This window comes from Carassius carassius, chromosome 9, assembly GCF_963082965.1.
Source record: "Carassius carassius chromosome 9, fCarCar2.1, whole genome shotgun sequence".
Classification (NCBI taxonomy): Eukaryota; Metazoa; Chordata; class Actinopteri; order Cypriniformes; family Cyprinidae; genus Carassius; species Carassius carassius.
The window spans coordinates 6216315-6234989 of record NC_081763.1 but is presented as its reverse complement, the minus strand read 5'-3'; the positions used below and the strand labels follow the sequence as shown (position 1 = coordinate 6234989).

The 18675-nt window shown below is 39.4% G+C and overlaps 1 protein-coding gene across 1 annotated transcript; it reads right to left on the bottom strand.

Moving 5' to 3' along the window:
- Positions 1-1248: 1248 nt before the first annotated feature.
- On the bottom strand, positions 1249-17094 carry sdr42e2 (short chain dehydrogenase/reductase family 42E, member 2). The gene is made up of 11 exons (XM_059557424.1): positions 16759-17094; positions 16159-16254; positions 15401-15458; positions 15000-15118; positions 14158-14233; positions 13167-13249; positions 8092-8229; positions 7952-8017; positions 7796-7859; positions 7642-7715; positions 1249-1476 (listed from the first exon to the last, which is right to left on the bottom strand). Exons 1-11 carry the CDS (start codon positions 17092-17094, stop codon positions 1249-1251), a joined length of 1338 nt encoding a protein of 445 aa, XP_059413407.1.
- Between the last annotated feature and the right edge of the window lie 1581 nt (positions 17095-18675).

The window sequence follows — 18675 nt, the reverse complement described above, 5'->3', positions numbered from 1 at the left end:
ATTCATATTCTTAATTTATAAGTGCAGAGCAATATTCTCATGTCACAGTTGTAGCTTACATCACAAACCTAACAGATACAATTTATGGAAAAACAATCAAACAAAGTATAAAGCAAAATCAAAGATTATATCTGTATACACTTGCCTTTAGTACAGCTTCAGAATATAAAACGTTTCATTGGCATTTATGAATACCATACATGGCATTAATGCTTCAAACGTATAAATGCTGTTAAATATGATTGCTACACACCTTTATAGACACCAGGGCAAATAAAAAATGTCAAATTTGATTTTGATATATTTCAAAATATATAAATTTTGAAAGAAACCCAGAAGAATAAGATTGAAAAACATTATGTGCTGAAATGAACAAGTATTTCTTTTGCAATGAGCACATTTAGGAAGTGCAACTATAAATACACTTCATTTTGTGGAAGACCATAGGCAAATAATCTTATCACTTAGGAGTCAAATAAACTAGACCGCTGCAGAATTCACCAACGCTAACTTTTCCAGCATCACAAACAACATGTTTAATGTACATAACATTTGCTGGCTGGCAAGATCACTGCTGTTTTATTAGATTTCCTTGCCTCAAAATATTCAGAGTACATGGACTGCACACTTAATAATAAATTCATGCTGGTCTAAGTACTAACAAACATCATTTTCAAACATATCTACTAGCAATGTATTTGTTAGTCACAGTCAAAGAGTGATCGACTTGTTCCCATGCAGGTTATATTTATCATATACAATGATAAAGTGATTTTTGTTTCTGAGGTGGTGTGGTTGTGGTTTGGTGAGTAAAACACTGTAGGATCAAAATAGGAGAGAGTGAAATGGCTTCAAAATAAATAAATAAATAAATATATTTCTGCCTTTTAACAATACAAATCTCAATAATCTGAATTTAACCCCTTTACGTGCAAACATCGCCGACGGCCCCAGTTTATTATTGTTTCACTTTCACGGCACGTTAAACATCACTCTCTTACTTGATCTGGACAAACTGTGCATCAATTGAAAGTTTAAAAACTCTTGCTTCGATATTTGACCAATATTTTGATTAAAACATTGTTGCATTCACAGTTATTTAGTGATGAGTTTAATGATAGTCTTTATGAAACTCAATGGCAAAGTAAGTAGACCTGTCATGATCATTTTGAGTTCACTATACCGACCAGACCTAGTTCAAACCCTACAGGGGATCCATGAGATTTCTCTTGGTAGTGAGATGGTGTATTATGCCCATCCAGCAGAGCGGATCAGGAGGGCGCTGAACCCCATCAGGAGCAGCAGGAGCAGCAGGAAGTGATGCTGTGTGTTCAACAGTGACGCAGATGAACGTGACGCTCGGCTCCGCAGGTACTGATCCACCGAGTCCGTCAGGCTGAACCTCTGAGGACTGAAGCCCAGCTCTCGCTGTGCCTTCTCGATTTTAAAGGTGTGACTGACAGCAATGTTCCTCACCTGAGAGAGATGCAGAGGTCAGACGGCCGTGTCAGGGCTGCTGAACATGTTAAGAGATGAGATGATCAGACACACAGTACAGTCACAAGTGTTCAAAAACAGAGCTGAGGGGCTTCCTCTTGTGAAAAAGAAGTGTGCTGAATGTGAACTTGTACGGTACTTCAAATCTTACAAGTTAATGTTTAAAAAATAATTAAAAGGCTGCTTTAAGTGTATTTGTAGGTGTATAACAAACTTAAGGACAATTATAAAAAGTGCACTTTGTTATAATGTCAGTATAAAAGTAACTTAGAAGTGCATTTTATATCATTTTAATAATCTTTTGTGAAATTTACTTAAAGCACACGAGAAGCACTTGATTATCATTTTAACTGTGGTGTTTTGTTAGATGTTACATTTTAAGTTAATACATTTTAAATGTACTAAACTGTTTTTTTATCACTTAACCCTGATGTAATCACAAATATATTGAAAACATGAAATGAGATTAAAGAATATTTTAGTTTACCTTAGAAGCTTATGAAATGTGTTTTAGTCGACCATATAATTATAAAATATAAAGATGTACTTAAGCACATATAAAGATGTACTAAATAAGTCTAAAATAATAATATTAATAACAATAATAATCACTCTTAAGTTGAAGTTGCATTTAATATAGATTTAGATTATAATAGATTTTAATTTAATATGCTTATTCTTCACAAGGGTCTGTTTTATGGTTTAAATCCTCAAGAGGAAACAATGAGAGAGTTCAGGTGTTTGGGTGAACTGCTGTGACTTTAGGAAGCGTCACTGTCAGGTTGTCTTGAAGCTGGACACGACGCTGAGAGATGGACTCTGGATTCAACTTCACAGATCAGATTCTGAGGGCTACACATTTACTAATGGCTTTAATGACCTCCTTTTACCTGGCATTACTTTTACATAAAGCTGCTCTGTAACAAGCTGAAATGCCCCCACGGTCTCTCTCCCCTTACCAGTCTACAGATTGGGTATCTACATGGAAAGTCTCCAGTGGGCCAGATGTCCCTGACCCGACAGCACACTGGTGTCTAGACCAGGGCCATAGGAGCAGTCTGAAAACTGTGTGGGGGGTAAGGGGATACAATATTAACCTCAGCAGCTTAGCTCCTGAATATTAAATAGGTGATGTCATTTTTGCCCAGCAGTCCCAGTGGATTTTCCATGAGGTATATAAGTGGTCATTCATGGGAAGCTCATAATAAAACATGTATAAACAGGCTTATAAACAGTTTTCTTAAAGTGCCCCTATTATGGGTTTTTGAAAATTAATGTGTAACTCAAGTGAATGGAAACAACCTGTAAAGTTTTAAATCTGAAAGTGCACCATGCATAAACTTATTGTCTCTCAAAAGAAAGTCATTTTTCAAATGAATCCCAAGCCCTTTAATGTTGATGTCAACATGAGACATTAGCATATTGCCCGCCCACTTGCTCTTTTTGCGGTTTCCACAGTAACTGTACACAAAGCAGCACTGCGCTCACAAACACTGCTTTATCAGACATCACAGGCTCATGATGAAATGAAAATGAGACCAGTTGGCCCAATCACTGCATATTAACACCACGCAAAGGAAGGGTTTGGTAAAATTAACTGTTGAGTGAATCGTTTTGGAGTCATTGAACAAGTAAGGTAAAAACATAATGCATATTATAAGACAATGAATGAGTTTTTTTACTTTGCATGCATGTCAACCTGTTTTTGGGGACTCTCAAAACCAAAATATGAACCTTTCATTACCCATAATAGGGGCACTTTAAACTCCTCCATAGTCCTGCCCTAAAACAGGACATATATTTTAGTGACATACATCGAGTTCTCTTTAACTGGAGAGAATTGCCCATTGCTGTTGGACTAAATATCAGCACTCCTGGTTCTCAACCAAATCATTTAGAAACACAAATAGGTTTCATTTTTACTATTTGATACATTCCATTAACCTGCTTTAGAACTGTCCAAACAAATAGGTTTAAAGGATAGCTTGGCATAAACTTTGGAACCATCCATCTATTCTCCAAACTAGAGCCCTGCATTTCAGCCCGAGCCCGACGGGCCCCGACTTATTTATGCCCCTAGGGCCGGGCTTCGGGCCAATTTTCACGTTATAGCTCACATGCGGGCCGGGCCTCGGACATTTTTTGGGTTATCCTTCTATTTATATTTTTAGACATTAATAAAAAAAAAAAAGAGAGAAGTTCACGTCGACGATAGAAAAACAAACATAGACATTTCATAACCTCATAACTTTCATAATCTGATAATTCAACCCGTTATAATTATACTGACATACTGACACGACAGTCTCACGCACGCACGCACGCTTTTCCGTCAGCGCGACCCACGATTATACTTCACTTATATCCACTTATTGTAGTACAACCCGAATTCCGGAAAAGTTGGGACGTTTTTTTAATTTTAATAAAATGAAAACTAAAAGACTTTCAAATCACATGAGCCAATATTTTATTCACAATAGAACATAGATAACATAGCAAATGTTTAAACTGAGAAAGTTTACAATTTTATGCACAAAATGAGCTCATTTCAATTTTGATTTCTGCTACAGGTCTCAAAATAGTTGGGACGGGGCATGTTTACCATGGTGTAGCATCTCCTTTTCTTTTCAAAACAGTTTGAAGACGTCTGGGCATTGAGGCTATGAGTTGCTGGAGTTTTGCTGTTGGAATTTGGTCCCATTCTTGCCTTATATAGATTTCCAGCTGCTGAAGAGTTCGTGGTCGTCTTTGACGTATTTTTCGTTTAATGATGCGCCAAATGTTCTCTATAGGTGAAAGATCTGGACTGCAGGCAGGCCAGGTTAGCACCCGGACTCTTCTACGACGAAGCCATGCTGTTGTTATAGCTGCAGTATGTGGTTTTGCATTGTCCTGCTGAAATAAACAAGGCCTTCCCTGAAATAGCCGTTGTTTGGAGGGAAGCATATGTTGCTCTAAAACCTTTATTTACCTTTCAGCATTCACAGAGCCTTCCAAAACATGCAAGCTGCCCATACCGTATGCACTTATGCACCCCCATACCATCAGAGATGCTGGCTTTTGACCTGAACGCTGATAACATGCTGGAAGGTCTCCCTCCTCTTTAGCCCGGAGGACACGGCGTCCGTGATTTCCAACAAGAATGTCAAATTTGGACTCGTCTGACCATAAAACACTATTCCACTTTGAAATAGTCCATTTTAAATGAGCCTTGGCCCACAGGACACGACGGCGCTTCTGGACCATGTTCACATATGGCTTCCTTTTTGCATGATAGAGCTTTAGTTGGCATCTGCTGATGGCACGGCGGATTGTGTTTACCGACAGTGGTTTCTGAAAGTATTCCTGGGCCCATTTAGTAATGTCATTGACACAATCATGCCGATGAGTGATGCAGTGTCGTCTGAGAGCCCGAAGACCACGGGCATCCAATAAAGGTCACCGGCCTTGTCCCTTACGCACAGAGATTTCTCCAGTTTCTCTGAATCTTTTGATGATGTTATGCACTGTAGATGATGAGATTTGCAAAGCCTTTGCAATTTGACGTTGAGGAACATTGTTTTTAAAGTTTTCCACAATTTTTTTACGCAGTCTTTCACAGATTGGAGAGCCTCTGCCCATCTTTACTTCTGAGAGACTCTGCTTCTCTAAGACAAAGCTTTTATAGCTAATCATGTTACAGACCTGATATCAATTAACTTAATTAATCACTAGATGTTCTCCCAGCTGAATCTTTTCAAAACTGCTTGCTTTTTTAGCCATTTGTTGCCCCCGTGCCAACTTTTTTGAGACCTGTAGCAGGCATTACATTTTAAATGAGCTAATTAAGTGGATAAAAGTGTAAAATTTCTCAGTTTAAACATTTGCTACGTTATCTATGTTCTATTGTGAATAAAATATTGGCTCATGTGATTTGAAATTCCTTTAGTTTTCATTTTATTAAAATTTAAAAAACGTCACAACTTTTCCGGAATTCGGGTTGTAGTAGCTATTATAGGCCTCTAAATTAATGTATTAATCATAGCCTAGTTGTCCAACTAATAATTATAAAATGATGATTCATGCAGCGGCGAGCATTTCTGTGTCTGCACCTGTTGTTGCGGGACACGCAGGAAAGAAGAGAGCGCTGGCCGAGTTTGAAAACATTGTGGAGCAGTACGAGGATGATGACGATGAAGTACTGCAATACATGCGCCTCAATCACAACGTGGAAGGTGATGGACTTGATGTGCTGCTATGGTGGAAACAGCACGAGACCCTGCTACCGCAACTGTCAAGACTGGCTCGCTCTGTGTTTAGTGTCCCGCCAGCAGCAGCAGCGAACGTGTCTTCAGCGCAGCGGGAAGAGTGATGGAAGAGAGGAGGACTGGGTTAAAACCTTCCACTCTGGATGCTATTCTTTTTCTCCACGATGCTCTGTAAGAGACTGTTCTAACTTTTCATTTGACTGGACTTTATTTTCGTTTAACTGTTGGAAACTAATGGAAAAAAGAATGGACATGTTAAGTGGTGCATTTTTGAGGTAAGATAACCTGCAAGTTTGTTTTTAATTCATTTAATTTGTTTAGATTGTAGACTATTTCTCATTTCGTTTGCGAGCGCTGTTGCGAGTCTGCCTCAGTATTTCATTTTTTTTTTATTTTACTCACTGTGGTTTAATAAATAAACATATATTAAACTAACTGTCTGTGTGATATGCTTGAAGTGTTTTATATCTATGGATTTTATTGTAGCCAAGTAAAGTATTAGCGTTAATTTGAGAGGCTTAATTGATTAAATATGTTTTAGGCTACTCGCTGTCGGCTCGGCTGATTAACGTAAACCTTCAACAAACATTTTTCTAAATTACCTAGATAAAGAAAAGAAAAGAAACATAACACAAAACTGACCCCTTTTTCAATTGTTGCAAATAGGGCAGGCTTCTGCTGTGTAATAAAATAAATAAATAAATAAAAACACGGGCTCGTGTCGGACTCGGGCTGCTAATTCTGATGAGCTGTTGGACATGGGTCGGGCCAGGGCCTGAGCGTCTCGGGCCAGGGCCGGGCTCGGGCCTAGATTTGAGGCCCGTGCAGGGCTCTACTCCAAACAGTTTGTCCCTTGGAGTTGACCTCCAAATAATCATGATAGTGTCATCTAGTGGACAGAACACCACAAAGCACCATGCAAACTCCTAACACTCTCAAAATATAATACATGACACAGTGAATAATATTATAAATTATAATTATAAATTATTACATATTATAAATTGGCCAAGTATTTGGAGAAAATGTATGAATGTCATTCAGTTGAATAATAAAATGCAAGGTTTGTTTGGTTTCAAAATGATATACTGTATATTATTCAAAATGAAAGTAGAAATAAATGTAATTATGAAATATCATGTTCATAAGAGATGGGTACAATTATCTCTGATATAACTGTGACTGATATACAAATTTTCTGGTTTCATGTGCTTGTGTGTGTGTTTCTTTCCTCAGGGGCACTTTAATTGTCCTTCTCAAACTCAAAAATCCAGCAAGGAGCTGGTGTCCAATGTTTTATTCACAAAGCAATCATCAAACCTGCTGCCCTCTGACCAGAATCGCCCCTTCAGCTCATGGCTTCTGTTTCTAATGACTAATGCATGACACAATGCCAGTCCACACCCAGATCTAACACAACTCTTTCTTGCTCAGCCTTTATACCAGCTTGGGTGTCACCCTTTACTACCATCCCAGAAACAGCTGGAGGAAACACAAGCAGTCTGTGGTGTCCCACAGATACAGATGCTTGATCATATGATTTATCGGAGCAGATAAATGTTGAGTGCAGGAGTACTAGAGCTGCTGAGCATATTAAGGAGAGCTAAAGGAAGGACCTATGGTAATAGTAATCCAAGATGCCATACTGCTGCATACAGGCTAATAGCTGTTGCCTTGTGCAGCAATAACGCTATTGCTTAAATGACAAAATTCTTAAAATTATATATTGATATAATTTTGTCAATATACAATATAGATCTTAATATTTTGCATTATTTTTTGCAAGGCCTCTTCACATGCACCTGCAATATTTATATATATATATATATATATATATATATATATATATATATGAGACAAGACATAATGTAATAAAGGCTGGAGGGAGCACATTTACCTCGTTTCTTGTCAGAAGTAGTGGAATTTCCATTATAGGACTCAGAGCCACATGCAGTCGCTCCATCAAAATTGCTGGAGAAGACAAGAATGCTTGATACAGTTGTATTAGCAATACAAACAAACAAAATCTCTTTTTTTCACATTAGTCCCACCTGCTGAGTAGACCAGAGACACAGGCAGGTGAATCAATGGCCGACCATAACCCAGTCTTTCAAACTGGAGATATATAAAGGTACAGTTCCTTAATGTAGCAAATAATTGTAATACACATGCATTAATTAAAGATAATTGATTTGATTGCTACTCACCAGAGGTGTCAACCATTCAAAGACATTGACAGACTCTCCATCATTGATAAAGTAGACCTGTCCACTCTGAAAATCACAAATAAGCCATGAATACACTATAAATATCTGTAATAAATAAATAACTATCATGCCACACATACCGCCACAAAGGCTTTGTCTGCAGTCAGTGCATCTGCTGCTAATACATGAGCCATCACCAAATTATCCACATGTACCCAGTTCATCTTGGCATTAGGGTCCCCAAAACAAAAGCTGAACAACCTCCTCTCCACATTCACCTGAGAAGAGAAGAGAATCATGAAACTTTGCCTCTACGTTCTGCAGTCTGCCTTCACAGAGATAACAACACTCACTAACTGAGGGACTATAGTTTAGGGACAATTTACTTATCATAATGTATGTATTTTATATTCAGTAATACACTGCATAACATGTAGATGTAAATGTGATAAGAGATGGTCTTGTGTGTATATAAATATATTGAATATACATTTACTCATGCAGTATACATGTATACCTATATATGCATGTACTGCATATACTGAGGTATTTAGCAATAGCAAAGAGTCTATCACTGTTCTGAAGAGTAAAGATCCCATTATTTTTTGAATAATGTAACCTAGTTTTAATGTTGTTTAGCCCTTCGTCAACCTAACCACAGGCTCTACTTCTCAAATGTAGCCCCAAAAACTCAGATATACCAGAAACCCAAAATAAAAGAACATTAATCATTATCAGATCTCCTCATTAATATTTAGCAAAAAAAAAAGAAACTTGAAACACATGAAATGACATTTACTCTTTTTTAACAGTCAGAAGCAAAGCATGCTGGAAACTCGAAATCTGCTGTAATCCAGTCTGTGAATGTGTGTATATGTGTGTACATACATTCACATATAAATAGGAATATCTATGTACAATATATGTACACAATATAGGATACAGACAGTGATGTGTCTGTATGTAGAGGTACAGCAGAAGCACAGACAGTCATGAGTCTGTATGTAGAGGTACAGCAGAAGCACAGACAGTCATGAATCTGTATGTAGAATCACAGCAGAAGCACATACAGTCAAGTGTCTGTATGTAGAGGTACAGCAGAAGCACAGACAGTCATGTGTCTGTATGTAGAGGTACAGCAGAAGCACAGACAGTCATGAGTCTGTATGTAGAGGTACAGCTGAAGCACAGACAGTCATGAGTCTGTATGTAGAGGTACAGCTGAAGCACAGACAGTCATGAGTCTGTATGTAGAGGTACAGCAGAAGCACAGACAGTCATGTGTCTGTATGTAGAGGTACAGCTGAAGCACATACAGTCATGAGTCTGTATGTAGAGGTACAGCTGAAGCACAGACAGTCATGAGTCTGTATGTAGAGGTACAGCAGAAGCACAGACAGTCATGTGTCTGTATGTAGAGGTACAGCAGAAGCACAGACAGTCATGTGTCTGTATGTAGAGGTACAGCAGAAGCACAGACAGTCAAGTGTCTGTATGTAGAGGTACAGCAGAAGCACAGACAGTCATGTGTCTGTATGTAGAGGTACAGCAGAAGCACAGACAGTCATGAGTCTGTATGTAGAGGTACAGCTGAAGCACAGACAGTCATGAGTCTGTATGTAGAGGTACGGCAGAAGCACAGACAGTCATGAGTCTGTATGTAGAGGTACAGCTGAAGCACAGACAGTCATGTGTCTGTATGTAGAGGTACAGCAGAAGCACAGACAGTCAAGTGTCTGTATGTAGAGGTACAGCAGAAGCACAGGCAGTCAAGTGTCTGTATGTAGAGGTACAGCAGAAGCACAGGCAGTCATGTGTCTGTATGTAGAATCACAGCAGAAGCACAAACAGTCATGAGTCTGTATGTAGAATCACAGCAGAAGCACAGACAGTCAAGTGTCTGTATGTAGAGATACAGCAGAAGCACAGACAGTCAAGTGTCTGTATGTAGAGGTACAGCAGAAGCACAGACAGTCATGTGTCTGTATGTAGAGGTACAGCTGAAGCACAGACAGTCATGTGTCTGTATGTAGAATCACAGCAGAAGCACACACAGTCATGAGTCTGTATGTAGAATCCCAGCAGAACCACAGACAGTCAAGTGTCTGTATGTAGAAGTACAGCAGAAGCACAGACAGTCAAGTGTCTGTATGTAGAGGTACAGCAGAAGCACAGACAGTCAAGTGTCTGTATGTAGAGGTACAGCAGAAGCACAGACAGTCATGAGTCTGTATGTAGAATCACAGCTGAAGCACAGACAGTCATGTGTCTGTATGTAGAGGTACAGCAGAAGCACAGACAGTCAAGTGTCTGTATGTAGAGGTACAGCAGAAGCACAGACAGTCATGTGTCTGTATGTAGAGGTACAGCAGAAGCACAGACAGTCATGTGTTTGTATGTAGAGGTACAGCAGAAGCACAGACAGTCATGAGTCTGTATGTAGAGGTACAGCAGAAGCACAGACATTCATGTGTCTGTATGTAGAGGTACAGCTGGAGCACAGACAGTCATGTGTCTGTATGTAGAATCACAGCAGAAGCACAGACAGTCATGAGTCTGTATGTAGAATCACAGCAGAAGCACAGACAGTCAAGTGTCTGTATGTAGAGGTACAGCAGAAGCACAGGCAGTCATGTGTCTGTATGTAGAATCACAGCAGAAGCACAGACAGTCATGAGTCTGTATGTAGAATCACAGCAGAAGCACAGACAGTCAAGTGTCTGTATGTAGAGATACAGCAGAAGCACAGACAGTCAAGTGTCTGTATGTAGAGGTACAGCAGAAGCACAGACAGTCATGTGTCTGTATGTAGAGGTACAGCTGAAGCACAGACAGTCATGTGTCTGTATGTAGAATCACAGCAGAAGCACACACAGTCATGTGTTTGTATGTAGAGGTACAGCAGAAGCACAGACAGTCAAGTGTCTGTATGTAGAGGTACAGCAGAAGCACAGACAGTCATGTGTCTGTATGTAGAGGTACAGCAGAAGCACAGACAGTCATGTGTCTGTATGTAGAGGTACAGCAGAAGCACAGACAGTCATGTGTCTGTATGTAGAATCACAGCAGAAGCACAGACAGTCATGAGTCTGTATGTAGAATCACAGCAGAAGCACAGACAGTCATGTGTCTGTATGTAGAGGTACAGCTGAAGCACAGACAGTCATGTGTCTGTATGTAGAATCACAGCAGAAGCACAGACAGTCATGAGTCTGTATGTAGAATCACAGCTGAAGCACAGACAGTCATATCTCTTTATGTAGAATCACAGCAGAAGCACAGACAGTCATGAGTCTGTATGTAGAATCACAGCAGAAGCACAGACAGTCAAGTGTCTGTATGTAGAGGTACAGCAGAAGCACACACAGTCATGTGTCTGTATGTAGAGGTACAGCAGAAGCACAGACAGTCAAGTGTCTGTATGTAGAGGTACAGCAGAAGCACAGACAGTCATTTGTCTGTATGTAGAGGTACAGCAGAAGCACAGACAGTCATGTGTCTGTATGTAGAGGTACAGCTGAAGCACAGACAGTCATGTGTCTGTATGTAGAATCACAGCAGAAGCACAGACAGTCATGAGTCTGTATGTAGAATCACAGCAGAAGCACAGACAGTCATGTGTCTGTATGTAGAGGTACAGCTGAAGCACAGACAGTCATGTGTCTGTATGTAGAATCACAGCAGAAGCACAGACAGTCATGAGTCTGTATGTAGAATCATAGCTGAAGCACAGACAGTCATGTGTCTGTATGTAGAATCACAGCAGAAGCACAGACCGTCATGAGTCTGTATGTAGAATCACAGCAGAAGCACAGACAGTCAAGTGTCTGTATGTAGAGGTACAGCAGAAGCTCAGACAGTCAAGTGTCTGTATAAAGAGGTACAGCAGAAGCACAGACAGTCAAGTGTCTGTATGTAGAGGTACAGCAGAAGCACAGACAGTCAAGTGTCTGTATGTAGAGGTACAGCTGAAGCACAGACAGTCATGTGTCTGTATGTAGAGGTACAGCAGAAGCACAGACAGTCAAGTGTCTGTATGTAGAGGTACAGCACAAGCACAGACAGTCATGAGTCTGTATGTAGAGGTACAGCAGAAGCACAGACAGTCATGAATCTGTATGTAGAGGTACAGCAGAAGCACAGACAGTCAAGTGTCTGTATGTAGAGGTACAACAGAAGCACAGACAGTCATGAGTCTGTATGTAGAATCACAGCAGAAGCACAGACAGTCATGTGTCTGTATGTAGAGGTACAGCAGAAGCACAGACAGTCAAGTGTCTGTATGTAGAGGTACAGCACAAGCACAGACAGTCATGAGTCTGTATGTAGAGGTACAGCAGAAGCACAGACAGTCATGAGTCTGTATGTAGAGGTACAGCAGAAGCACAGACAGTCAAGTGTCTGTATGTGAAGGTACAGCAGAAGCACAGACAGTCATGCGTCTGTATGTAGAGGTACAGCAGAAGCACAGAAAGTCATGAGTCTGTATGTAGAATCACAGCAGAAGCACAGACAGTCAAGTGTCTGTATGTAGAGGTACAGCAGAAGCACAGACAGTCAAGTGTCTGTATGTAGAGGTACAGCAGAAGCACAGACAGTCATGAGTCTGTATGTAGAATCACAGCAGAAGCACAGACAGCCATGTGTCTGTATGTAGAGGTACAGCAGAAGCACAGACAGTCATGTGTCTGTATGTAGAGGTACAGCAGAAGCACAGACAGTCATGTGTCTGTATGTAGAGGTACAGCAGAAGCACAGACAGTCATGTGTCTGTATGTAGAGGTACAGCAGAAGCACAGACAGTCATGTGTCTGTATGTAGAGGTACAGCAGAAGCACAGACAGTCATGTGTCTGTATGTAGAGGTACAGCAGAAGCACAGACAGTCATGTGTCTGTATGTAGAGGTACAGCAGAAGCACAGACAGTCATGTGTCTGTATGTAGAGGTACAGCAGAAGCAGTCTGTAACAGGAGCTTCTCACAGACTTCATTAATATTGTACAGCTCTAAGCATATTGGCAAGGCTGAGGCTGCAGAGTACAACTGTCTGGGACCTGTGTGCAAGCATGTGTGCGTGCGTGTGTGTGTGTGTGTGTGTGTGTGTGTGTGTGTGTGTGTGTGTGTGTGTGTGAGAGAGAGAGAGAGAGAGAGAGAGAGAGATTAAAGGAGGTAAAGGGTAAAGACGGAGAGAGAATTAGAGAATAAGTGGACTCACCATCACCCTGTGTAAATGTCTTCTCTCTCCAGGACCGTAGATACCAGAAGGTCGCAGGACACATGTGTGTAGAAGACTACCACCTACAACAACAACACCTCAATATTACATTAGCAATTTAAGATTTTGTTTTTCATATTCATAAATCAATTAATAGATGGATAAATATAAACAAGATTTTTATCCTTTGAATCAACTCAAATAAGCATACTTAATTGTTTTAAATGTGCACTTGTAGTTTACTTCAGATCTTAAACATTTATTTAAAAAACAATCCATCAAAATATTCCAATTTGAAAACTAATTTCTCAACTTCTTCAAAATGCAAAATAAAAGTTGCAGATGATAGCCTCATTGGTAGATAGTGATTCAGGTTTAAGTCCTGGCTCATGGTTCTGTCTCTTTACCACTTTTCTTCCTGTTCTCTCTCTAGCTGCACTGTCTGAATGAAGACAAAAATATATGTTGTCCTCTAGTATTCTCTGCTACAGTATTCACATGAAACTCCAAGCTACTTGGGGAAACCATAGCATAGGCATGGTTATCACACTGGCCGATATAGGTTTTATATCTTTGGTTTAACATGATATCGTGATATCAAATAGCTCTAATAGTGATCTTGACAAGTAAACCAGAAAAATGATTCATGATTCATACTGCTTAAATTAACAATGTTCCTGATTTCTATATAAAAAATGTTTTGTCTTCTGCAAGGAGCTAGAAATAAACTCGGTCCTTGGCTTTATTATTAAGCCTATGTCTAAATTTAAAACAGTGTCAGCAGGTCTGGTTGACTTGGGTTGCTGGCTGTGGTCATTACCATAGCATCCGTTACCTCACTACCTCATCAGCAGTGGACACACACACACACACACACACACACTCACACACACAATGATATGAGCAGGGTACATGATACTACTTGCGCTTATTGCTATTTTGCGCAATAACAGGATCGACTTCAGAGACCAACAAGTTTCCATTTCCGTACCTTTTGTTGATCTCCCATCTGCAGCGAGCACCATGCGTTCAGCGATCGCTTTAGTTCTGGAGTAATGGTCTATGTGCTTGAAGAAAGAAGAAAACAAAAACATTTATTTTAAACAAATGACAAGACCTGATGACCATATACAGTACAATTACTTAGTTATGGGATATCAGTTCTCAAATTAAGCATAGGATATCAATTCAAATAAATACAATTTCTCCAACTATGAACTGTGCACTGTCTTCTGACCAGTTAATTTGATAAATGTATTTGCTGACTGATAAATAAATATATAAATAAATTCATACATACATAAATACATACATAAATATTAAACCCTTTTTCCATCACACGTCAGTCAACCTCGGTCAGACATGAGCAGCAGTGAAATCTGAGTGTGTAAGCTGTACTGTTGTATGATTGATCAGATGTTGTGTATTCATGTATGAAGGTTGGACAGACAAAAGCAGGAGACTTGTGTAGCGCTCTGGGCGTCATCGCTCGAGTGAAGTGTCAGGTGGACTAATTCTGTTCCATTAACCTTCCTTAACTTCAGGCTGTTCTTCAGCACAGTGAAGCGGTGCACAGCTTGAGTTCACTCCACACACTTATCCCAAGTGAAAGTCAACCACATCTGAAGCCTATGATCACACCGCTCACTACTGTAACAGATCAGTTTGTGGTGATTAAATATTGGGCATGTGTAAAGGAATATTAGATTTTCACATCTTCTTAAGGTGCTTGTCCATTTAACACTAGATAAGTCTTGGGTCAGATGCAATTGGGATTTTTGGTTTCACTTTATTTAGTCGTTCTACTAACTGTGAGTAACTTCTCCATCTCACCATGTCCAGCGGCACACAGGGAACTGAGTCTTCATCTCCATCCTCGATGGGCCGGCCAGCGAACGCCACATTGACTGTGCTGGTGTAGATGAGTTTAGAGATGCCTCGCTCCGTACAGACTACAACACACCAACCAAAGACTCAGACACACTGATACTGAATACTATTACATATTTCAAATGACATGACACTTCTCACGCTTAACATTTTCTTTGCTGTCCCCTTTCTTAATTATTGCACTGATATTGTTGCAATGCATTCTAAGATTGTCCTCTTTGCAAAAGATACACATGATGTCACCACTACATTTATATAATATAATAATATTTAAAAAATCATTAGACACTAAACTGGTTATTTTAATAGTTGCAGAATCAGTGAATCTTATGGTGAAAGCTCACCGTTTATGACATTATTGGTGCCGCCAACATTGACTGATTCAATCTGCTTTCTCCTCAGCTGCAGAACAAGAAACACTATGACCAGAATACTTCACTTCAGTAGGATTCATAATGACAGGAGAACAAACCTTCACACTCAGAATCATTACAATGTGAAAATAATGTTCATGTTATCTTAAAAAATGAATTACGTCATGGAATGAATATCTGATTATCATGCATTGTGTGAATCTTAACATGTCAGTGATTATAACACAACATGTTAACATCTTAAATTTAAAAGAAAAAATTCAAGAAAAAATAGCAGTTCTAACACAAATATATAAAAACATGATTTTTTTATAAAGTACCTGTTCTACCTATTTTGACAGTATTTCTAAAAGTATTATATCGGGTAAGTTAAGATATTAGTAGGAGACAACAAGTCCTAAAATAAGGATATTATTTAACACATAAGTACACTTAACTTTGAAGCTAGTATGATCCATCCTGTACAAGATATAATCAAATAAAATGCTAATTTAACTTAAAGTTTCACCCATAAGACAATATGAGTGAACATAAATCATTTAGCAAGCCAATTAATGATGTGACAATTTAAAATGTTCTACATGTATATACTAATACACTGTGATTCAATGCACAATAATATATACTAATATACTGTGACTCAAGTAATTTTGCATGCCATATATTTGAATGTATGTGTGTTTCTGTCTCAGTGATATACACCGAACTCTCATGTCACACTCACTTACCTGTTCAGGTCCGGACATCCCATAAGAAGCAGTGTGATAAATAACATCCACTCCTGCACAGATCTTATACAGGGCATCATAATCCCGGATATCAATCTTGAAGTAAAACACACACAGATGTACTTATTCACAACAATGCCCATTCAAACTGCCATGTAAATATATACATATATATATATGGAATTATTCATTATGATATATATTTCTTCCCATTATCTTACACAATGATATTATTAGTTGCAATGAGCATTGTTCCCCCTCTGCTTTACGAACAGACATGCACAACCATTGATCCGACCATGTGAGCATCATCATACACCAAAAAAAAATTGAGCGAAACCTTCAGAAACCTGGTTTAAAACCATTAAAGTTCTAAGACTTGGTTTTGTGGAGTTCGGCTTGACATGGCAGGTTCAGACCTATCTGAATCCCAGCGGTTTGACGTCAGCGAGGAGTCATGAAAGATTGTGCTGAAACTCGAGGTGTCTGTCCTGCCTCACCTTGTGTACTCTGCACCTGGCACCCATCTGCTTCTGTTACAGTCCGCTGCCCCTCAACCCTATATCACCACCAATGCTGTCCTCTCCGGTTTCACTTTACCTGCTGGAAGACGGCTCCATCAGGGATATCCCAAGGTGGCTTGTGGAGGTCCAGCAGAAAGACTGTGGCCCCTTGTCCTGCCAGAGCGCGGCCCAGTCTGAATCCGAAGTATCCTGCCCCTCCGGTGACCAGCACCCTGCCGGCCCCATGCCGTCCCTGCTCCAGCCCGGCGGTCACCACACAGTCGGGACTGTTGCACACGGCCCCCACGGCCCCGTTGGCTCTGTGTCGGACCGGGGCCCCTGCGGCGCTGCGGGTGGGGGTCTGTCGGTGGCAGTCCAGCAGACACGCACAGGACAGCTGCTCCACCTGACACGAGGACCTGTTCTCCTTCATAACCCTCCACCGCGTCCAGTCTGGGGATAACCACAGACACTGGAGTCTGATGAATGAGCGCCGCTGTGAAACAGATCTGTCTATGAGCGAGTGAACGGATGCATAATTCACCTCTCCATGTAAAGAGGCTGATGACCAACTTTTCCTAACACACTGAGCATTAAACCTTACCAAAAACTGCTCGTTGGGACAACACATGTCCCCCAATTATTGGGTTTGACTATGGCAACATGTCCAATTCCACAGAAATGATCTCTAGGAGGATTTGACAACCCTAAAATTGCATAAAACCACCTAGCCTCAGACTATAACTCAATTGTATAAATACACTATATATATATATATAACTTTTATCATTTACTCAAACCAGTGGAGCCCAAAGCAACACTGGATTCCTTGATTTTTCTTTACATGGCAAAATAAACAAATAGGTTTCTCAGAAATATCTACTTTTGTGTTCCAGAGAAGAAAGTCATACATATGAGAGATTATAATAATAAAAAAATATGTTTCAAATAAACTATTAACCTCTTTCAGAAGGTTTCACATCTGCTATGAAAACACTAAAAATCAGGTCCTTCAAAATAAACTTCAGAGAATTTTTAAGTTTGGGATCTGGGGATTTTAGATAATTGCCATCATTTTAAGTAGATCTCATTTGTAGTCATCAATATAAAAACAAAAACAAAACAACAACAACAACAACAGCTTAATAAATAATAATAATACAACTTTTAGAACCTTTTTTTATGATGAATAAATCAACAAATCGAATAGAACTCCAAGTTAACCTTGATATGACCTTTAAGGTTACATTGCAAATTATGATTTAACAAAGTGTGAAACTTTTTTATATATATTGTGCCATAAAGGGTCTTAGTTCCTTCATGGTTTAAAAAAAACCCTATAAATGTACAGTATGAAAAAAAACACTGCAAATACAAAGACATTAGAGAGCAAAAAATAAATAAATACATTTTTGTGTCACTATACTATAGACCACACACACCAAAATATTTTCATTTCTATAGTTAGAGTAACATACAATACAGATTTTTATGTTTATTTTACAGCATTATAGGTTACTATTCATTACTATATTGATAACAAGAATGAGTATTACAAGCAGATACAAGGAAATAATTACACACCAAATGCATTCAGTTAATTCAAATTACTCTGTAATTAGTAATTACGTGGAAACATGAACTCTGCAAATTAAAGTGTGACTCAGAATGGAAATTATAGCCTACAAAGTTCTTAAATACTGATATATCAACAATAAAAGAATGCATTTAAGTACACCTTTCATTACAGGTAACTATCGAAGAAGAAGAAAGAAAAAACAGGAAATATAAACAAATGTGAACTGTAACTGATACTATTCAAATGTCATTAAATTGGCATGTCCCAGCTTTCTCTGCACCTGCACCCTTTATTTATTTCATAATTGCTCAAGTTTAAAACAAAAGCAAACGGGTTTGTTTTTACCTGTCAGTCAGTGCTCGTATGTGTGCTGCGCGTGCTTCCTTCCCCGCGAGTGATGTGCTGCATCTGTCAATCACCTGCGCCTCACCTGAG